Source organism: Pinus tabuliformis, chromosome 1_2, assembly GCF_031772625.1.
Source record: "Pinus tabuliformis cultivar Carrire ecotype Pingquan chromosome 1_2, CPIR1, whole genome shotgun sequence".
Classification (NCBI taxonomy): Eukaryota; Viridiplantae; Streptophyta; class Pinopsida; order Pinales; family Pinaceae; genus Pinus; species Pinus tabuliformis.
The window spans coordinates 740,894,682-740,915,787 of NC_142298.1; the positions used below are offsets into that span (position 1 = coordinate 740,894,682).

The 21,106-nt window shown below is 39.9% G+C and overlaps 1 protein-coding gene across 4 annotated transcripts in view; it reads left to right on the plus strand.

Moving 5' to 3' along the window:
* IVD (isovaleryl-CoA-dehydrogenase) overlaps window positions 1-21,106 on the plus strand; it is a 262,374-nt gene that overhangs the window by 55,860 nt on the left and 185,408 nt on the right. For 3 of the 4 annotated variants that reach the window (XM_089395878.1, XM_089395880.1, XM_089395881.1), the window contains exons 2-3: window positions 2,525-2,608; window positions 2,702-2,759. In XM_089395878.1, the coding sequence (XP_089252004.1) occupies window positions 2,525-2,608; window positions 2,702-2,759 (142 nt within the window). The remainder of the gene's footprint in view (window positions 1-2,524; window positions 2,609-2,701; window positions 2,760-21,106) is intronic. The other variant, XM_089395879.1, reaches the window with a different exon arrangement.

Genomic DNA, 21,106 nt, shown 5'->3' on the forward strand with positions numbered 1-21,106 from the left:
CATGTCATTTAGAACATTCTCACCCAGTTTTATATTAATACCCATTAATATTTTAATTTTCCTAAGTTTGGACTTAGGAACTTCATTAAAAATATTAATTATTTTAACATCTCTCCAACTAGGTGGAATTTCCCCAAACCATTCTGGGTCTTGGAGATCTCATGTGCTTTAGCCTCTCCACCAATTTTCATGGCTAGAGCACATCTGATGCTACCATAAATCAATAGAAGATATATCCATGACACCGAGGAAGGAAGAAAGCTCTATATAATGAGATACGAAGGAAAGAGGGAGCCATGTAGCTCTCTCCATGAAGAACTCGTAGCTGATACATTTATGAAGACAAGCTATAAAGCTTGTGGTGATGACTTCCCTAATTGAAAAGAAGTCGGGAATCTCCTCTATATTTGAGGAGTAAAGGAGTCTCCTTGAATAGGAGTAAGGATCTATTCCCTAATCAAGAAGGGAATGGCGATCTACTCTTTGGTTAGGAGGGAGTGATGATGAGCATTATATTTGTATTCTCTTGTTCATGTGTCCTGCACTTGACCAGGACTAACAACCGTAAGTCTAAGTGAAGGCCATGAAGGCAGAGTGGTGGAGGATTAGATAAGCATCTGTGATTTCCTTGCAGATAGAAAAATCCAAGAAAGGAAATGGACCGATACTCTTTGAGGATTGGATGGGTATCCAAGACAAAAGTGGTTGAAGAGGACCAATATTCTTTGAGGATTGGGAATCCAAGATAAGAATAGTCCTTGAAAGGACATACCCATTGAACATCTGGATGGGGTATGTGCCTTGTAAAGGTAGTGTGGTATCTCATGTAAAGCCTCCCAACATTATGCTCTGGTACAAGAAAGAGGTTGTCACGGCCTTATTATGTCGACAATGTTGGTCATGATGTTGATGCTTTACATTCGCTTACCAATCCGCCTCTTCTTATGAGGACTCCTCAGTTTGAGAATAACTTTGTACCAGGTGTACAATTATGAATACTTCCCTAGTTAAGAGGGAGTGTTTGAAAATGTAACTAGTTTCGGTCTTCATAATTTTCAATGTACTCAACTCACTATGTATATCTTATGTTACAAGAAAATGAAGAAAGAAAAATATTATTTTTATGCATGGGTTTCATGCTCCATTTTGATGGTTATCTAGGTCAAGCATGCTCTTCATGCTTCTAGGGTTTGTCATGTTAAAAAAATATTTTTCTTGGGTCAAGGGAATCTTTATCATTTGTATAAGACCCTATCGGGCAAGATGTAACATGTAAAAGGTATTGATTTTGAGTCTAGAAACTTCTAGAAACCTCCAAGCACAAGTCGACCTAAAAGAAGGAATTCAAACCCCTCAGATGTGTATAAATAGAAGCAACATCAACCTCATTTGATCACCAATTTGATCTCTCTCATCAAGAAGTTCGATCTGAAGCTGGCAACATCAAGGAAGCAAGTGCGAAGGTCTAGAAGACAAGAAGATATCAAGAAGAACAAAGAAATTTTGTTAAAGAGCATTATTCTCTCACACGTGTGAAGGTTAGGGTTTTTGCAGCTTCAAGGGAGGCCGAAAATTGCAGGTCTGAATTGTAGGAGGCCGAATTGCAGATCCAAGTTGCAAGAGAGCTGAATACTCTGTTTTGATCTAGTTTGACTTTGGAGACCTTGGCTTGTTTGAGGGAAGTCTTCTTGAAGAGGTGACATGTGCTAGAAATAGGGTTTTTGCAGTTGCTACAGGGCTGAAGTTCTAGGTAGAAGTTGGGGGCTGAAGTTGAAGTAGAATTGACTATTGTTATCTTAGTTGATTTCTGACTTGGTGGGCTGACTTGGTGCTTGGGGGTGGACTTGGTCTAGGGTTTGGGTCTTGGTTTTCTCACTTCAAGAAATTTCTATAAGAAGAGAAGAGATTTTCTGGGTTTTTCCCTTTGGAGGGGCTTTTCCTTGGCTTGGAGCCTAATTTCTGTGTCCACTGTCTTTACTGTTTTTGCATTTGATAATTGTTTGATGAAAATATCTAATAAAGAAACAGAAGAAGATAAATAAAGTTCACAAGCAATTATTAAGGTTAAGGAGATATTGAATTAGTAGCTGCCCTATTGCATTCTCCCACAGCCCCCCCGTGTGCTGAATGAGAGCTGACCTAAAGTGAGAGGAAGAGTTGCTGTGGTGAGAGTGAGAAACCTTCCTAAGAGCCTGCTAGGGTTGCACTACTTTCAAGAATTTGAATATCTTTAAGTGTAGGTTTGGGAGGTAATATGCAGTAACATACTCCATGGCATTTATTATAAATATTGGATGAATTATTTTTTCTCATAATGCAGATTGTTCTTTAGTCTACTTGTGATATCTTGATTGGCCTTATTGTTCAGTAAGGTTTTAAGTCTTCATGCTATAGCAGGTAGTATTATATTACCCACATGAATATTGAAATTATTTGTCTGGGTTAATTTTCTTCAACAAGGTATATATATGTTGTTCTTTGCTAGGTAATATGAGTTTAATGTGTTCACATGCTTATTTTCTAGTTCAAAGAAAGTGTTGCACAATTTGCACAGGACAATATTGCTCCCCATGCGGCTACACTGGATGCCACAAATTATTTTCCGAAGGTAAGCATTTCATTTATACCTTTCGTAATTTGATTGGAGTTTTCAACATCATCCATGTTTAGGTATTAGAGATTTATTCTTATTTATTGGCAGGAAGTAAATTTGTGGAAGCTTATGGGAGACTTCAATCTCCATGGGATCACTGTGCCTGGTAAGTGGTAACCTTTTATGCTACGTGCTTTTTAAATAACTCTAGACCTCCACGCTTTACTTGTTTCTTCATTTAGATTTTGAAATGTGATCTGGTTGGTGATTGGGTTTGTTCTTTATGAATGTAACAATTTTTAGAATTTTACATGCAATTATGACATGCTTGTTTGTCTAGGTATAAATTTACATCTTTTTGTTTTTTGTTTTTTTAATGAAAAAGCTATGCCTTATATTACTGAATTACAAAAATACATCATGCATAGATCAAGTATTTTCTCACAGATTAATTCTTTTCTCCCTGACTAAAAGAGCTAACATTTTAGACTGGGACTTGTGATCTCGTCCCTACGATGCTTTCTAAGATTACGAGATTTTGCAATTATTTGAAACACTAGTTAATCCAAAAGCCTATTGAAGTACACTTGCTACTTAAAAAGTATATTTAGAACAATTAGACCATAGAAAGCAGAGTCACCAATTTGAGTGGATAACTATGAACAAGGTTGAATCGCTAACAACTTCACTCAAATGGTAAGAGTGCAAAATTCAGAGAAAAAATTAAGGGAGATTATTTTTTCATAAGATGAATTTGCCATTGATGCTTCCCTTGTAATGCTGTTACAATCTGTTTAGCAGCCAAAACAAGACCTTGTGTGCGAACATCTCTCAAGCCCATTTATCTTTCTATGGATTGCAAATACTGCAAGAGGCTAAAGGAAAACTTCATTTACATCATTTTTGCCCCACAAAGACTTGCAAGTAAGTGATGCTCTAGTTTAGCAAATCTGGAGGCATTGAGAAAGCAAAAAGAAGAATAATACACATGGCCTACTGCAAGAAACCTAGAAACAACTATACTCTTCTCTGCTATGGGAATGTCTGTACTGTAGCACCTACTAGTTTTAGTTTCTACTTCGGCTGACATTCATTCCTTCATGTCATGGAGACATTAAACCAAAACAAATCCCCAACTTCTCAGAATTGCCCTTTCAGGAATTCTCTTCCAAGGAGGATTAACTTACTTAGGAACAACATGAGCACCAATAAATTGATATTCCATCTCATGATTGCTAATTATAATTCTTGAGGCTATGTAGAGTCCCTCAAAATATATAAGTGTGTAATGCCCCTTACTAGGATTATACCAATCAGCTAATAAGCAATTCCCACATATGCTAAACAGCCTCCCTAACTTTAACCCATCGGTCAATAAAGTCTTCTAGATTAGGCCAATCTACCCTTCATATAACCAAACTACTCGTTGAGGCATTATGTCAAACACTTGGCATACATGTAGCCAAGAACAGATTTTGAAATATGCCAAACATCCTCAATACTGCCCCTTACTCACTGACACAATTTGTCAAACAGTCTGTAATCAATCACATTATATGCATATCAACAGGAGCATTTTTACAAATACTTGGCATACATAGTAAGATAGAATCCTCACAAATTGGTTGCCATCCATGAACAGCAATCAAGCCATTAATTTATTAAATGGAGGTCTGAAATTTTACAAGCAATGAATAATTTCTGGAACCTGGTAAGATGGCACCCTGATGGCTATAGGGTTGCACTGAGAAGTATGGCTGTTCGAAAATGGATACTGCCCCAAGAGAAATTGCTGCCAAAGAAAATCTGTCTGGAAATAAATAAAATGTACCTTCATTAACAAGTCGGCCTACAATGGGTACCAGCTCGGCCATTACCTAAAGAATTGTGCACTCAGCCCCTGTGAGGTTACTTTGGCTGTAGTAAGTGATGATGATTTCACTGTAGAAAGCCCATGCAATATATATGCTTGGATTGCCAAAGAGGAAGAGAATAGCTGCTGTTATTAATGGTTGCTGCCTCAGGGTTTGCTGCCACATCTGGAGACATTCTTGGTACCTCTAGTATTAAACTGTAGGTGAACCAGAATTTATGTTGATGGTGCAATGCATTGAGCCCAAACTAGGCTAAACTAGTACCCAATCCCTTACCAATGGTCAAAACTGTGGATTCCATAGTAACTGGTATTATTTCTCCTAATTGTTAATTAATTTAAGAATTTATTTGCTATAGCAAATATCGAAACAAACACACTGCAACCTTCACAAACAAAATTCTGCGGAAAAATAAAACGCTGGAAGCTGAGAAATGTTAGCACACACACATAAAATATAACACAATTACTTTTGGACAAAGTCCTCGGAAAACCCAACTTGGGAAAACCGGTCTAGTAGCTGAGGATTTTATTATTATGCAACAAAGAGAAATTTTGAGTACAACTGAATGTCGAATCTGGCAATCCTACAGAGAAAAATACTGACAAAAATCTAGTGAGGAATTTCCTCACCCCATAAGCAAACTCCGACACAATCTGCCTTCAGAAAACTCGGCCCTTTGACCCTCTGCGTTAGCGTCTGCGTTGCACTGCGCAGTCTGCTTGACGTCAAGCCTCTGATTGGTCTCTGATGAAGTCGTTCTACCTTCTGTTGGCTGGGAAAATGCTTCTCTGGCACCCTGGGACTCCTTCCCGGCCTCTGGAACTAAAAACGTCTTTCCCTCTCAGCAAATCGAATGTGCCTCTAGAAGCAACTGCACAGTCTTCTTTGTGGCTCTTCTGCCTCTCTGCAAATGCACTCACTAGATCTTGAATACTTCCTCTAGCCTCACTGTCTGTGCCCTTCACACACTGCTTCGATCTTTGGCTCTCTCTGGCAATTGACTGCTGCCACTCTGGAAACCGACCTGCCAAGAAATCGAACTACTCAAGTGTCTTCTCCATCACCACATCGAATTCCTCTTATAATCCACCGTTGGAGCACCAACGACCAAGATTAAAACATAATCGATGGCTAGGATCATCTCTGGATCAATCCATGTGAGTTTGTAGACTATTCTCGCCTTATCTCAATTAATACTGATTAATTAATCATATTCCCTAAGTTTAGACTTAGGAAATATTTAAAAAACGGTTAATAATCTAATTGAGACACTTCTAGGTGGAATTTCTAGAAACGATTTCTGGGTTTTGGAGATCTCATGTATTCTAGCCTCTTCGCCAAATTTTGTGGCTAGAACACATCCGATGCTACAAAAACTAACACTCCCTTTTAGCGAAGAATGTGTTCTAGTGCTGCACACCCTGCCACAACACCCTGTCTCTGCATCATCTCCTGTCACACTGCTGATGTTTGGCCACATTGGCCATCAACTATTGCAAAACTCTGATATACGTTGCATTTGTGCTGCTGCTAATGTTGCCATGCTACTGCCAACACTGCATCTGCACTGCAACTCCCTCTAATTTGTTGCTGTTGCAATTGCAACATTTGCAACTGAAAAGCATCCAAAATACTGAATCAACTGTTTTCAGTGTGATGCATCTGTTTCCCGAGTCTTTCACTGCTACTAGCATTTGCATTGTCACTGAAGAATCTGCGCTGTTGCCAACTCTGTATTGAGCCACTTGCTCTATTGTCAACACTACACTATGCTCCCCAACATCTCACTGCTACTAGTCTCTGCAACCTTCACTCGGTCTCAGACTGCATCAAGTGTCACTGATCCATCCTGCTAGTGAATATTGTGGGCCCGTGTAGCAAGGTATTGACCCAAGAGGTGGATTCCTCAAGGATCTTTTCCATCTGCAATGCTTTTGGGCTACAACACCAAGTCATCCCACCTCACTCCTAGATCTATATCGACGAACATAGTGAGGTCTTCCTCCAGCCTGGAGGAAAGCATATCAATCTCTGTTGAAGCTGCTTGCTGGTTCTGCTTCTCCTCCTTGTCCTTCTTCCTGAGAGGACACTGGGTACTGTAGTGACCGAGCTCACCACACCTGAAGCACTTGACCTTTGACAGGTCTTTCTTCTTCTTCCTCTGCTTCCCCTGTTCCTATTTGGGACCCTTAGATGCGAGGGCCACATTCTCCTCCTCCTTTACCACCTTCGATCCGCTGCTACTGCTGCCACTGATGGAGCTCTTTAGAAGAGCTCGCCTCAATACCTCCTGCTGCAAGTCAGCCCACAATCTGTCCCACTTTGGTAACTTGTATCTTCAAATATGCTTTGGGCAAAACCTACCAGTGCTTTGAGACATTGTTGAGTGCCAATCTTACTAGCTCTGTGGGTTGAGGCGCTGCCCCAACAACTAACAGCTGGTCTCGGACCTCATGAATTCTGGTAAGGTAGGGGTCTATGCCTTCCCATTATGCATGCGGATGAGTCTGAACTTCTCTAGGTACATCTTCTGCTGCTCAGAAGTACCCTGGTATAACATGGAGAGAGCATCCCACATTTGTTTCGCGGTATCTTTGCCAAATATATGTGAGAATATATGATCTCGGAGTCCATCCAGGTGCAACCGCTTCGCCTGTGCCATCTCTTTCTTGTATTCTTTTTGTTGATTTGCATCTTGGGGAACTGCCACTACAACATCAATGTAGGCTTTCAGGTCATATTCATCTAGAAGGAAGCACATCCTAGCCTTCTAGATGACATAGTTGGAAGCTCCATCCAACCTATCCTAATCACGAAGCCTTGCAATGGCCATCTCAACGACCTGTCGAAAACTCCCTCTTTCCTTCTGCTTGGCTGCTGCTTTGTTATTCGCACTCCCTTCTGGAGTGAGAAGATGCGCTCACAATTACTGTCCATCTGCAAGGAAAAATCGAACTTCTTGGGACTAGAAGTTCCATGAGGAAAATTTTCCCTCAACTGTGCCCTTCTCTCTCTTCCACCCGACGCTAGTTCTGCTTCAGTGTATTGCTTCAAAACCCTCTGCATCCAGCTAGAGATTTGCCTAATGAAATGACTGAGTTGCTCCCTTTGCCTTTGGAATCACTTGATCTGGAGGGATCAAATTTTTTCTACCCCTCTCAGAAAAAATCGAACTTCCTCAAGCAATTCGGCCTCCTCGCAAAAGACTGTGTTACCCAGGGAATTTCGGCTTGTTGCCCACACTGAGCAATGAAAATTCCTTCTTTTCACCTCTGAGCTCTTCGACTGATCAATTGTGCTCTGATACCATGTGAAAATTCCAATATGGAATCCTATTGCAGCAACTGGTATTATTTCTCCTATTTGTTAATTAATTTAACAATTTATTTGCTACAACAAATATCGAAACAAACGCATTGCAACCTTCACAAATAAAATTCTGCGAAAAAATAAAACGCTAGAAGCTGAGAAATGCTAGCACACACAAAATATAACACAATTATTTTGGACAAAAGTCCCTTGCAAAACCCAACTTGGGAAAACCGGTGCAGGAGCTGAGGGTTTTATTGTTATGCAGCAGTGAGAAATTCTGAGTACAACTGGACGCCGAAATTTGGTAATCCTACAAAGAAAAATACTGGCAAAATCTAGTGAGGAATTTCCTCACCCCACAAGCAAACCCCAACACAACCTGCCTTTAGAAAACTCGGCCTTTGGTTGTCTGCGCTGCATTGCGCAGTTTGCTTGACGTCAAGCCTCCGACTAGCTTCTGATGAAGTCGTTTTGCCTTTTTCTGGCTGAGAAAATGCTTCTCTAGCACTCTGGGACTCCTTCCTAGCCTTTGGAACTGAAGAAGTCTTTCCCTCTTAGCAAATCAAACAACTCTAGAAGCTACTGTGTAGTCCTTGCGTCAACTTCTCTGTGGCTCTTTTGCCTCTCTGCAAATGCATTCACTGAATCTGGAATACTTCCTCCAACTTCACTGTCTCTGCCCCTCACACACTGCTTTGATCTCTTGCTCTCTTCGGCAACTGACTGTTGCTACTCTGGAAATCGATCTGCCAAGAAATCAAAATACTCAAGTGTCTTCTCCATCACCACACCAAGCTTTTGAGCTGGGAAATGATGAGAATTATATATATATGTGTGTGTGTGTTTCTGTTTTTATTTATTTATTTATATATATTTATTTTGACTTGTGTCTATTTTTGTTTTATTTGATTTATTTTTCCATTAATTATTTTTAATTTATTTTATTTTATTTCCATTAATTATTTTATTTATCAAATGATCTTGTCTCAATTAGGGTCTTCACTCATTTTTATAATTTTTGACTCCCCTCCTTTAAAGTTTGACTTTGATTATTTATTTATTAATTTAAAAACTAGCTGTTCAATATAGCGGTTACTTATTAATATTTGTTTTTAATAAATTAATAAACTAATATCACAGTTTAAATATTATTTTTCAAAAACTAGTAATATTTGGTTTTAATAAATTAATTTAAATATCATTTTTCAAAAACTCGCTGTTTAATATAGGCATTACATATTAATATAAATTAATAAACTAATATCATTATTTAAATATTATTTTTCAACAATTAGTAATATTTGGTTTTAATAAATTAATTTAAATATTATTTTTCTAAAACTAGCCGTTTAATATAGCCGTTATCTATTAATATTTTTAATAAATTAATGAAATAGTATCATTATTTAAATATTTTTTCAAAACCTAGTTGTTTAATACAACCGTTACATATTAATATTTTAATAATTTTTTTTTTGGTAGGTAAGCATCCACGTGGGATTTGAACTAGTGACCTATCGCAAGAAGTGCTTTAATAGTGCACCCATTCACCGTCAATCCAAAGCCCCGTGGGCAATATTTTAATAAATTAATAAACTAATATCATTATTTAAATATTATTTTTCAAGAACTAGTAATAATTGGTTTTAATAAATTAATTAAGTATTATTTTTCAAAAACTAGTTGTTTAATATAGCCGTTACCTATTAATAATTTTAATAAATTAATGAAATAATATCATTATTTAAATATTTTTTTCAAAAAACTAGCCGTTTAATATATATGTTACTTAATAATATTTGTTTTTAATATATTAATAAATTAATATTACAATTTAAACATTATTGTTCAAATATAGTCGTTACTTGAAATTATGTCTCTACATTGCTCTTTATTTAAGCCTTTTCCATGGTTTGCCTCTTCGTCTGTTCCTGATGATGAACCACACTTGTTGGTTCGAAGTGCGTCGGCCAAAAAATTCTCTCATGTGATTTCTACCGAAAGACTTTGTTTAATATATATGTTGTTGTTACCACTGGAAATCCTCGCCTCCATAGGTTGTGCTTTAATTTATAGTCTGCTGCTCCTATTTGCAAGAATGCTCAACCTCTAAATAGCCACAAAATTGGCACATAGGTTATCAATGAACTTGATTTCCATAAGAAAAGGTCTTGGATTGCTAGACTTAAGGTGAATTTGGCCCTGTCCTCCTCTCAAATGCTCACATCCCAGGTTAGGGATGTAAATCCTTCTCTACACAAACTGAAATTCAACCCTCCAACTAGTATTCTCACGACCTCCAAAATAAAGTACTACTCCAGAAAATTCGATCCATAGTGCCAAACAAGCAAGCTCAACCCCTTTTTAATTCAAGCTCGATCTCTTGTACTTTTATGAACCTTTCAGTAACACAACTCGGCCTCCAAAAATAATGGTGATAATTTCCTGCAAAAATTAACTCCACAAATTATCAGCCTCCCTGAAATGCATTCGACCTGAATAAAATTATGGTTTCCTCTTCTAAATCTCTCATTCTTTCTAAATTAAGTGTGGATCCTTGGAAACCCTTTTTTGCTTCTCTTCAATAAATTACCCTTGCAAAACAAAATTAAACTCCAAATCTCTGGCATACCTATCTTTCCAATCAATACTCCAATGAGAAATCTGCAGTTGTTCCTCCTTATATTGGCTAGGGTGTATAGTTTCAACACTGAACCCAATTTTCTTTAGGGATAGGGTACCCTTTCCTTAGCCACAAGGGCTCTAAAATAAATAAGAGAAATCATCTATACCATGGGTAAGTATTCCATGGATACCAGTACCATGGGTACCGATACCATAAGTCTTCCATGGGCACCAATACCATGGGAAAGTAAATACATAATAAAGTGACTTTATAAAGTTCACCTTGTTCTCATAGCCACATATTAATCTAATTAAATCGATCGTTTCCCCTATAGTGATCACTCAGAATGGTGTTGAGAAATCTAGGGGTAGCAAATGTAGGTGATTTCTCTGCTTTTGATAATTGTTTGTGGTATATTTTTACCTCACTTAATTAACTTCTTATTTCACTTGTTTATTATTAGTGTTTTTCTTCATCAAATACCTAACAAACCATAAAGAACAATAAGACAATGGACACAAGATGTAAGCAATCATCCAGGCCAAAACCTCTCCCACTAAGAGGAAAACCCACAAGAATTCTTCTCTTCTTATAGGCCTTAAATTGACGAATTCCAAGACCTAGACCCTTTGACCAAAATTCCTCCAAGACCAAGTCAAACTTGTATGTTCTCCTCCAAGACAAAGTCAAACTCCTCCAAGAATATTCCTTGTATAGGAATGATTAGATTTTCTTTGTTTAAGAGGGAGTGACATATATGATTCTCTGCTTCATGTGTCATGCACTAGACCAGGACTAACAGTGGTAAGTCTTAGTGAGGGCCATGAGTAGGAGAAATTGGAGAATGCATTTTGAAGTGCTGCTAAAAGAAGGAAAGCAAGATCCGTTTAGAGAATATGTTGCTGCATATGAAATAGGAAGAATAATGTATGATTGAGGAATCTTCTGTCAAAGATTAGGTTGATAGTCCTGTTAGCTCTGCTACAGGTTGCTGATATTCAAGGAAGCAGAAGTGAGCTTAGTCCTTGGTTTTGCTAAAAGGAGGCCTCAAAAGGTCATTCTCACCTTCCTCGTTACCTCTTGCACTCTCCTTTCATCCCCATACCCTACGCCCTTTTGTTAAAAAAGAACACATAAAACCCCATTTTCTTAAGCCCCGGGCGCTGAAACCTATGAACCCGTGCCCACACGACCACCCACCGCTGAAACCAATCTTCCCGCCCGATAACATCCCAACATCTTCGACGCCCGGTCACTGTTGGATCTGTCCGCCCGAGATCCAACAACTCACGATCATCTTCCACCTCACCTTCTCGATAGCCCCTGCCAAGCCGTATCCGCCGTCCATCTGTTCGATCCAACGGCCAATTTGTTCCTCCATCCAGCTCGTCAATCTGCTGTGTAGTCCACGTCCTTGACCTATCCCATACACCCGAAAGGACGAAAGCGGCCTGCATCCAGTACTAGGCGCAGTAGCTCCTCAACAATCGCATTCAACAGGAAGGATGGCTGAGAAGGAAAAGGACAAGCCTCGAGCAGTTAAATGCATTTAGCAATTATGGAATTTCATCCATACAACACTCCACTTGCTCGAGAAGTACAACAGAGCACCTGAGAAGATCAAATTCATTCACTGAAGCAGACAAATTGCACCAGAGACTCCATCAGACAGTTAAAGCGGTTGGTGGTCAATTATGACCCCTCCACGTCTAGAATAGCAGAACGTTTTTGTAATGAAACTCTATATATACCCAAAAAACAGATGTAATCAGGGTTGATGGTTGTTGTTTTGATGTAAAGTTCAACTTCTGGAGACTGTAACTGCTTTGATACTTGCAGTGTCTCGCCTTCATTTTCAGCTAATACAAGCTTCTTTTGCTGTTAATTGCTCACTTTCCATTTCTATTCTGTTCTAGGCTGTGCTTGATATGCATTTTTCCTGAACTCTTGATGTTTGGCATTAGAGGAGCTGTCATCCTACCTCTGTGTTAAAGTCTTGTATGTATTAGTGAATGTGTGATTCAGGTTTCTTTACACTTAGTGACATAGAGCTGTCATCCTGTCTGTGTACTAGGGAATTAGATTTGCAGACCTCTTTACTGGTTGTAGCCGGCCATCACAGGGTCCTGTGCATCTGTTGGTGTGGTCAGTATTCTCCACATTCACCCAATTCTTAAACTGTGAGTAATTGGTGGTCTAAAGCCTTGTAGTCTGGGGGTGTTCACGCATGTCTGGAGTCGAGCAAAGTAGAAGTGGTTATCTGGCTTGAACAAGCATCATTCCTTCCATTCATCCATTTCCAACATTAAGTTGAGTTTGTAATGTTCCTGAGCATTTCCGAGCTACAACCTAGGAGAGTTTCTTGGGGTGATAACATTGATTGGCGCCGTTGCCAAGGAGAGGAGATTGAAGCTCAGCTTCCCTGGGAAACGACACAGTTCCATGCTTTGATGATAGACAAAGCCTGGACACATTTCTGGTTGTAATCATCTATCTGGCGACTCTACTGGAGAACCAACCTAGTGGCGACTCCACATTACAGTTCTGGCTCAGTTTGTGAGGCATACCTGGAGAAATCCTCAGAAATCACCAGCTGACCCAGTGCCTGACCCTGAGAAGATTGCTAAGCGAGGGAAAACATCACAGAAAGGAGCATCAGGATCAGGTAAGCCTAAGAAAACTTATGCATCTTTGAAAGAGAAGGTTATAACTGAGGATATACAGTTTGAAGATTTAGAGCCTAGCATTGTTAATAAAGAAATACCTTCAGAGATTCATAAAGCTCCTTGTTCAGTCAGTTCCCCTTTGGATCTCAGTCCAAAGAAAGCCTCCCATACAATCCATCATATTCCTTTGTGTCTGTCATCTATTTCATTACCTCCTACTATTCAATCCACCAGTATCCTTCCACATATCCCAGTGATGGCAGGTCAGCAAGCTCCCACAAAGATGGAAAGAATCATAGCTGTTAGGTATGGAACCTTGGTCTTGCCCGTTCCTTTGAATGCCATGCCTGCAGGAGAATATCAGAAATATATGCCTAAATTCACTGGTATAGAGGGAGTAATAGCTGAAGAACACCTTGAGTCTTTTTATAGTTATCCTGATAACTTAGATATCAGTGAGGATGATGTGTGGATGAGAGTGTTTGTCTAGAGCCTTGATGGAGAGGCTAAAAAATGGTTCAGAGAATTACCCCATAGGTCCATAGCAGACATTGAAGCATTGGATGATGCATTCCTGAAACAATGGGGGGATAGGAAAGATCTGCTCTATTACCATACAGAGTTTGGAAACCTGAAGAGGGAGAATGGGGAATCATTGCCTGATTTTAATAAAAGATTTAACCGTATGTATAGTAAGATACCAGCTGAAGTAAAGCCTACCCCCACCTCTGCCAAACTCACTTATGCCAATGCTTTTGACTCTGATTTCTGCCTGTTGTTGAGAGAAAGAAGATGTGCCACTCTAGATGATATGCATGATGTAGCACTGGAGGTGGAATCTAATATTATGGCTGCAGAAAAACTCAAAAGTCATGCTGACAGAAGGAGGCAGAGAGGTGAGGCTTCTTCTTCCTCTGCTTCATCTTCAGAACCTAAACTAGATAAAATGACTAAGATGATAGAGTCATTGGCTGCTGAGATATCTAAGCTAAAAATTGAGTAGAGTTCTGGGAAAGCATGGTTTCAAAACACATTTGCTCCAAGAAATCCAAATCCATTCAGAAGAGCAAATGAAGAGTTGCAAATCATTCAAAGGGGTAAAGTAGCAAATGAAGAAGAGAAAGTTAAGGCTCCTTTCCAAAATGTAGTCATGGAGGAGGAGCAGTTTGAACAAGAGGATGAAATTCACTGCATGGAAGATAAAGGCAGTGCTGCCTTTTTGACATTGGCTGCATATGAAGAATCATTACTACAGGACCAAACCAGTCAAGAGTGGGACAGAGAGGCTGTTTTGCAGACTGGTGAACAACAAAGATATAATCTGAGGTCAAAAGCAAACAATGTCAAGGAGAATCCTGCCCAAAGAGCTGCTGTCCAAATAGAGCAACAAAATATCAGACAGAAGAAACTAGCAGCTGATCCAGTCATCCTCAAAGCACCAGCTCAAGAGGTGAGAGGTCCTGATAAGTCCCCTTCCCTTTTCAGTTTTGAGTCAAAAGTCCAGAAGTTAAAGATATCTGTGCCTCTGATAGAACTTGTAAAGAGTGAAGCTTTTAGAAGGCCTATCCTTGATGCTGTTGAGCTGAAAGCCACACAAACCCCCACTGACTACGTCAATTTGCAAGATGATAAGCCTGCAGTGGTGCTTAGTCCCATGATCGAACCTGCTGATGATAATTCTCCATCATTTTATCTCTCCTTGACCATTTATGACAAAATCCTCTACAATTGCCTGCTAGACACAGGGGCCAGCCACAATTTGATGCCAAAAGCTGTCATGGAAGCGTTAGGTCTTGATGTCACTAGACCATATCGCGATTTATTCTCATTTGATTCAAGAAAGGTAAAATGCCTAGGATTAATCAAAGACTTGGCCATTACCCTAACTCAGCTGCCCATGAAGAGCATGATCATGGATATTGTGGTTGCAGATGTTCCTCCCAAGTTTGGCATGCTACTGTTTAGAGGGTGGATTAAGAGACTAGGGGGGGCATTACAGAATGACTTATCTTATGCCACTGTCCCAGTTTTTGGAGCAGAAAGCAGGAGATTGTACAAAGAAGCACAACTGGCCTACATCATCAGTGATGAGAAGAATCCTTCTAATCATCCCATTTATGTTGTGGACATTGACTTTGGAGCTTGTATTCTCCAAATTGAAGAATCCCAGAAGGCCTCCATGCGGATCAAGAAACTAGTCAATTAGGCCGAGGGAGAGCAAGGAAGTTAGGTTTGGGAGATGTTCTTTGATGGAGCGTGTTCCAGGGAGACTGCAGGAGCAGGGGTGGTGCTGATATCTCCCAAACAAGAAAGCACACATCTGTCTTTTAAGCTGGCTTTTCAAGTCACTAACAATATAGCAGAGTATGAGGCTCTGATATTGGGCCTTAACGCAGCTAAAGACAGAGGAATTAGAAACATAAAGGTGTTTGGAGATGCTGATTTTATCATTCAGCAAGTGAATAAAACATTTCAAGCAAAGCACCCAAGGCTGAAAGCATATAGAGATGAGGTATGGAGACTCAAAGATTCCTTTGATAGTTTTTGTATCTCATATATCCCTAGAGTCAGAAATCAGCTTGCCGATCCCCTTGCTGTGTCTGCTAGCATGTTCATCCCTCCCATGCCTCCCTGGCTAGTTTATGAAGTTCAAATGAAATATAGGCCATCCTTGCCTGATAATGTCCACCATTGGAAAGTTTTTGAAGATGATGATGAAGTGAATAGATTCCTACAAGTCATTGATGAATTTTCCGAAATGCAAATTGACCAAGAAAATGAAGCCTTGGAAGAAAATCCCCAATCCCAGCTTAGAAACAAAATTGGCAAAGATAGCATTGTCCAACTGCCCAACAATCATATACCTAAGGGTCTGGTTCCATTAGAAAAGCTGTTTGACCAGAATGATGTGCCTTATAAGGTTGCCCAAAAAGAAGATCAATTTGCAGTCTATAAGCATAATATAGGGAGTCCAGGTCAGCCAAGATACATAAATCTGTCCACTCATCTGTCTGCTGCCCAAAGTGTTGAATACTGCAATTTAATGAAGCAATTTGCTGATGTCTTTGCCTGGGAATATAGTGACCTGAAAACATATGACAAAAAGATCATCCAGCATAAAATCCCTTTAGAGAAAGACACCATCCCTTTTAAGCAGAAGCTGAGACCAATAAATCCTTTGCTCCTCCCTTTGATTGAAAAAGAAATAAAGAAGTTACTAGCTGCCAAAATCATAGTCCCTCTCAGATATTCCAAATGGGTAGCCAACTTAGTGGTAGTGAGGAAGAAAAGTGGAGAAATCAGACTCTGTGTTGATTTCAGAAACTTAAACAAATGCTCTAAGAAAGACAATTACCCTCTACCCAAGATGGAGCATTTGCTGCAGAAGGTCTCAGGGGCCAAAGTGATGTCTTTCCTGGATGGATTTTCAGGCTATAACCAGGTTGCTGTACATCCAAATGACCAAGAGAAGACTGCATTCACCACTCCTTGGGGCAATTTTATGTATTCCAAGATGCCTATTGGACTGATGAATGCTGGAGCCACCTTTCAGAGAGCTATGGACATAGCATTTGTGGGAGAGAAGGACAAGTTTGTCCTTGTCTACCTTGATGATATAATAGCGTACTCCAACAGCGATCATGACCGTTTACAGCATTTGAAGAAAGTGTTCCTGAAGTGCAGAAGGTTTGGGATTTCAGTCAATCCTAAAAAGTCACAGTTTGCTTTGGAAGGGGGCAAGCTGTTAGGACATATTGTTTCTGATGCAGGTGTCAAAATTGACCCAGAAAGAGTAAGAGCAATACAGACTTTGTCTATCCCGAGGTCGAAGAAGGATATCCTGTCTTTTTTGGGCAAAATAAATTTTGTAAGGAGGTTTATCCCAAATTTTGCAGAACTTGTAAAGCTTATTACCTCCATGTTGAAAAAGGGGTCAGAGATCAAGTGGATTGATTCAACAAGAATATCCTTTGAGTCCATTAAGAAAGCTATTATGGAAGCTCCTACTTTAATCAGCCCAGATTACAGCAAGGAGTTTCACATATTTTCATTTGCCTCTAATGACACCCTTGCAACAGTTTTATTGCAAGCAGATGAAGAAGGCTCAGAGCATCCAGTGGCTTTTTTCAGCAAAACATTAAGGGATGCTGAGCTGAAATATGATGTCATTGAAAAACAAGCCTATGCTCTTATCAAGTCTTTGAAAGCTTTCAGAATTTACATTCTGCATTCTAAGATAATTGCATATGTACCCTTTGCTTCAATAAAAGATGTTCTAATGCAGCTTGATGTTGATGGAAGAAGGGTAAATGGATTGCAAAGCTTATTGAGTTTAACATAGAACTGAAGCCCACTAAGTTGGTCAGAGGTCAGGGTCTTGCTAGATTATTAGCTGAAGAAAATTGCAGAACGCTGGACATAAATCTCATTAGCACAGATGCAGAAAATGGTCAAACAGAAGAAGAAACAACTGAACCAGGGAAAGGACAGTCATTGGCAGAAAATCTAGCTTCTTGTGATTGGTACTCTGCAATAGCTCAATTCTTGCTTGAGCTAGAAATCCCTTCAGGCCTTAGTTCAAGTCAAGCCAGAACTATTAAGCTCAGGGCAGCAAAATATTGCATCCATGAAAATCTGCTCTATTGGAGGGACCCCTCTGGAATTCTTTTGAGGTGTCTGGACAAAGAACAATCCATTGAAGTCATGCAGCAGTTCCATTCCAACATATGTGGAGGGCATCATTATTGGAAAACTACAACCCATAAAATTCTCAGAGCTGGATATTATTGGCCCTCCTTATTTTCTGATGTCTTTTGATTTGTTAAATCTTGTGACAGGTGCCAAAGATTTGAAGGGAAACAACAATTGAAGTCCCTGCCCCTAAAACCAATATATGCAAATGGCCCTTTTCAGCAGTGGGGTTTGGATTTCATTGGAGAGATCAATCCACATTCCAGTGGCCAACACAGATGGATATTAGTAGTCACTGACTACTTCACTAAGTGGATTGAAGCGATCCATACCAGGAAGGATGATCATAATGTGGTCATGAGGTTCTTGACAGAGAATATCTTCACCAGATTTGGTTGCCCACATAAATTGGTCACAGACAATGCAGTAGCCTTCAGGGCAAAGGAATTGGTGGACATGTGTGACTCAATGGGCATTAAGTTGGTTCATTCCACCTCCCATTATCCTCAAGGCAATGGTCTAGTAGAATCCTCCAACAAAAGCCTGATAAGGATAATTAAAAAGCTATTGGAAGATAATGAGAAAAATTGGGATTCTAAGCTCAAATATGCATTGTGGGCTGACAGAGTAACCACCAAGAAATCCAGAGTGAATTCTCCTTTCAAGTTGGTATATGGCACTGAAGCTGTATTCCCGATTCAGTTAATCCTCCCTGTGTCAAAGTTCCTACAAGAAGAGCAGAATGAGGAAGAAAACATGGCAAAAAGGATCACTGATTTAGCAGAGGTACATCAAATCAGAGAACAGCTGGTTGAAAAATCTGTGGCACATCAGAAGAAGATCAAGGAAGCCTTTGACAAAAGGACAAAAACAGATAATTTTCAGGTTGGAGACTTGGTTCTGAAGTGGGATGCACTGAAAGAGAAGAAAGGCAACCACGGGAAGTTTGATGCTTTCTGGACAGGGCCTTTTATTATTTCTCAGATTCAAGGGAACAATACCTTCATACTGCAAAGTATGGAGGGGAGACAGTTTTTGATGGCCCAGTTAATGGGCGTTTTCTGAAAATTTATGTTGTTTAAGGTCTTTTGGCCTTAAAATTGTAAATATGTTGTTTTATCAGTTTTAGTGTAAGCTCAGTAGACTCCATGCCCAATGGAACACTAGGAAATTTTGCTAATTGGTTTTCACAGGAAAGGCATTGATCTGCAAGTTCTTGAGACCTCACAGGGAGGATCTCATCCCCAGAAGGAGCCAGTGTTAGCTCTGCTACAGGTTACTGATATTCAAGGAAGCAGAAGTGAGCTCAGTCCTTGGTTTTGCTAAAAGGAGGCCTCAACCGATCATTCTCACCCTCCCCGTTACCTCTTGCACTCTCCTTTCATCCCCATACCCTACGCCCTTTTGTTAAAAAACAAACACATAAAACCCCATTTTCTTAAGCCTCAGGCACTTAAACCTATGAACTCGCGCCCACACGACCACCCACCGCTGAAACCACTCTTCCCGCCCGATAACCTCTGCACATCTTCGACGCCCGGCGACCTTGGATCTGTCTGCCCGAGATCCAACGGCTCACGATCATCTTCCACCTCACCTTCTCGATAGCCCTTGCTAAGCCGTATCCGTCGTCCATCTGTTCGATCCAATGACCAATTTGTTCCTCCATCCAGCTTGTCAATCTGCTGTGTAGTCCGCGTCCTTGACCTGTCCCATACACCCAAAAGGACGAAAGCGGCCTGCATCCAGTACTCGGCGCAGTAGCTCCTCAACAACCGCATTCAACAGGAAGGATGGCTGAGAAGGAAAAGGACAAGCCTCGAGCAGTTAAATGCATTTAGCAGTTATGGAATTTCATCCATACGACACTCCACCTAATCGAGAAGTACAACAGAGCACCCGAGAAGATCAAATTCGTTCACTGGCGCAGGCAAATTGCACCAGAGACTCTATTAGACAGTTAAAGCGGTTGGTGGTCAATTATGACCCCTCCACGTCTAGAATAGCAGAACGCTTTTGTAATGAAACTCTATATATACCCAAAAAACAGATGTAATCAGGGTTGATGGTTGTTGTTTTGATGTAAAGTTCAACTTCTGGAGACTGTAACTGCTTTGATACTTGCAGCGTCTCGTCTTCATTTTCAGCTAATACAAACTTCTTTTGTTGTTAATTGCTCACTTTCCATTTCTATTCTGTTCTAGGCTGTACTTGATATGCATTTTTCCTGAACTCTTGATGTTTGGCATTAGAGGAGCTGTCATCCTACCTCTGTGTTAAAGTCTTGTATGTATTAGTGAATGTGTGATTCAGGTTTCTTTACACTTAGTGATAGAGAGCTGTCATCCTGTTTGTGTACTAGGGAATTAGATTTACAGACCTCTTTACTGGTTGCAACCGGCCATCACAGGGTCTTGTGCATCTGTTGGTGTGGTCAGTATTCTCCACATTCACCCAATTCTTAAACTGTGAGTAAATGGTGGTCTAAAGCCTTGTAGTCTGGGGGTGTTCACGCATGTCTGGAGTCAAGCAAAGTAGAAGTGGTTATCTGGCTTGAACAAGCATCATTCCTTCCATTCATCCATTTCCAACATTAAGTTGAGTTTATAATGTTCCCGAGCATCTTCGAGCGACAACCTAGGAGAGTTTCTTGGGGTGATAACAAGTCCTACTATGGAAAGTTGAGAAGCAACATTGAGTTGTTTGAAAGACCTCGGAGGTTTGTATTTGATTGAGAAGCAACATCGAGTTTTTGAAAGACCCCGGAGGTTTGTATTTGATTATGTACATGTGAAATTATATTATTGATTGGGGTTGTGGTTGTACAAGTGAATCTCTCGAAGGATTTGATCGCAGTTGCATATTTTTAACAGTGTTAAGGGCAAAGGAAAAGGGAAAAGAAGAAAGGCCAAAGTAGTGATGAAGATATAATAAGGAGTTAGAAGAACATCACGTCACTGCGATGGCTAGGTGGGCCAACCAACCAGGGAGGACATTTGCAGAAGGTTCATGTTGCAGAGCATCCAAGGCAGAACAAATCAAAATTTTCATGCGTTCATGGCAAAGTGGCTAGTGGATCAACTCAAGTCATTTGCTTGGTACATCAATATAGTTACATCACAATAGTTCACCAATAGGTAGGACTGGTCCACAAAATATAATGCTTGTTCCTCCAAAGTTACAATAATCTTTGGTGGTGGGTAGTGTACACACTAGTTGGCAAAGGAAATGTACAAATTTCCTTTGGAGGGAAAATGTTGGTTTTCCTTAATGTGTACTATGTCCAAGTCATGGAACTTAATCTACCATCAATTAATCATATTATGAGACATTGACCCCA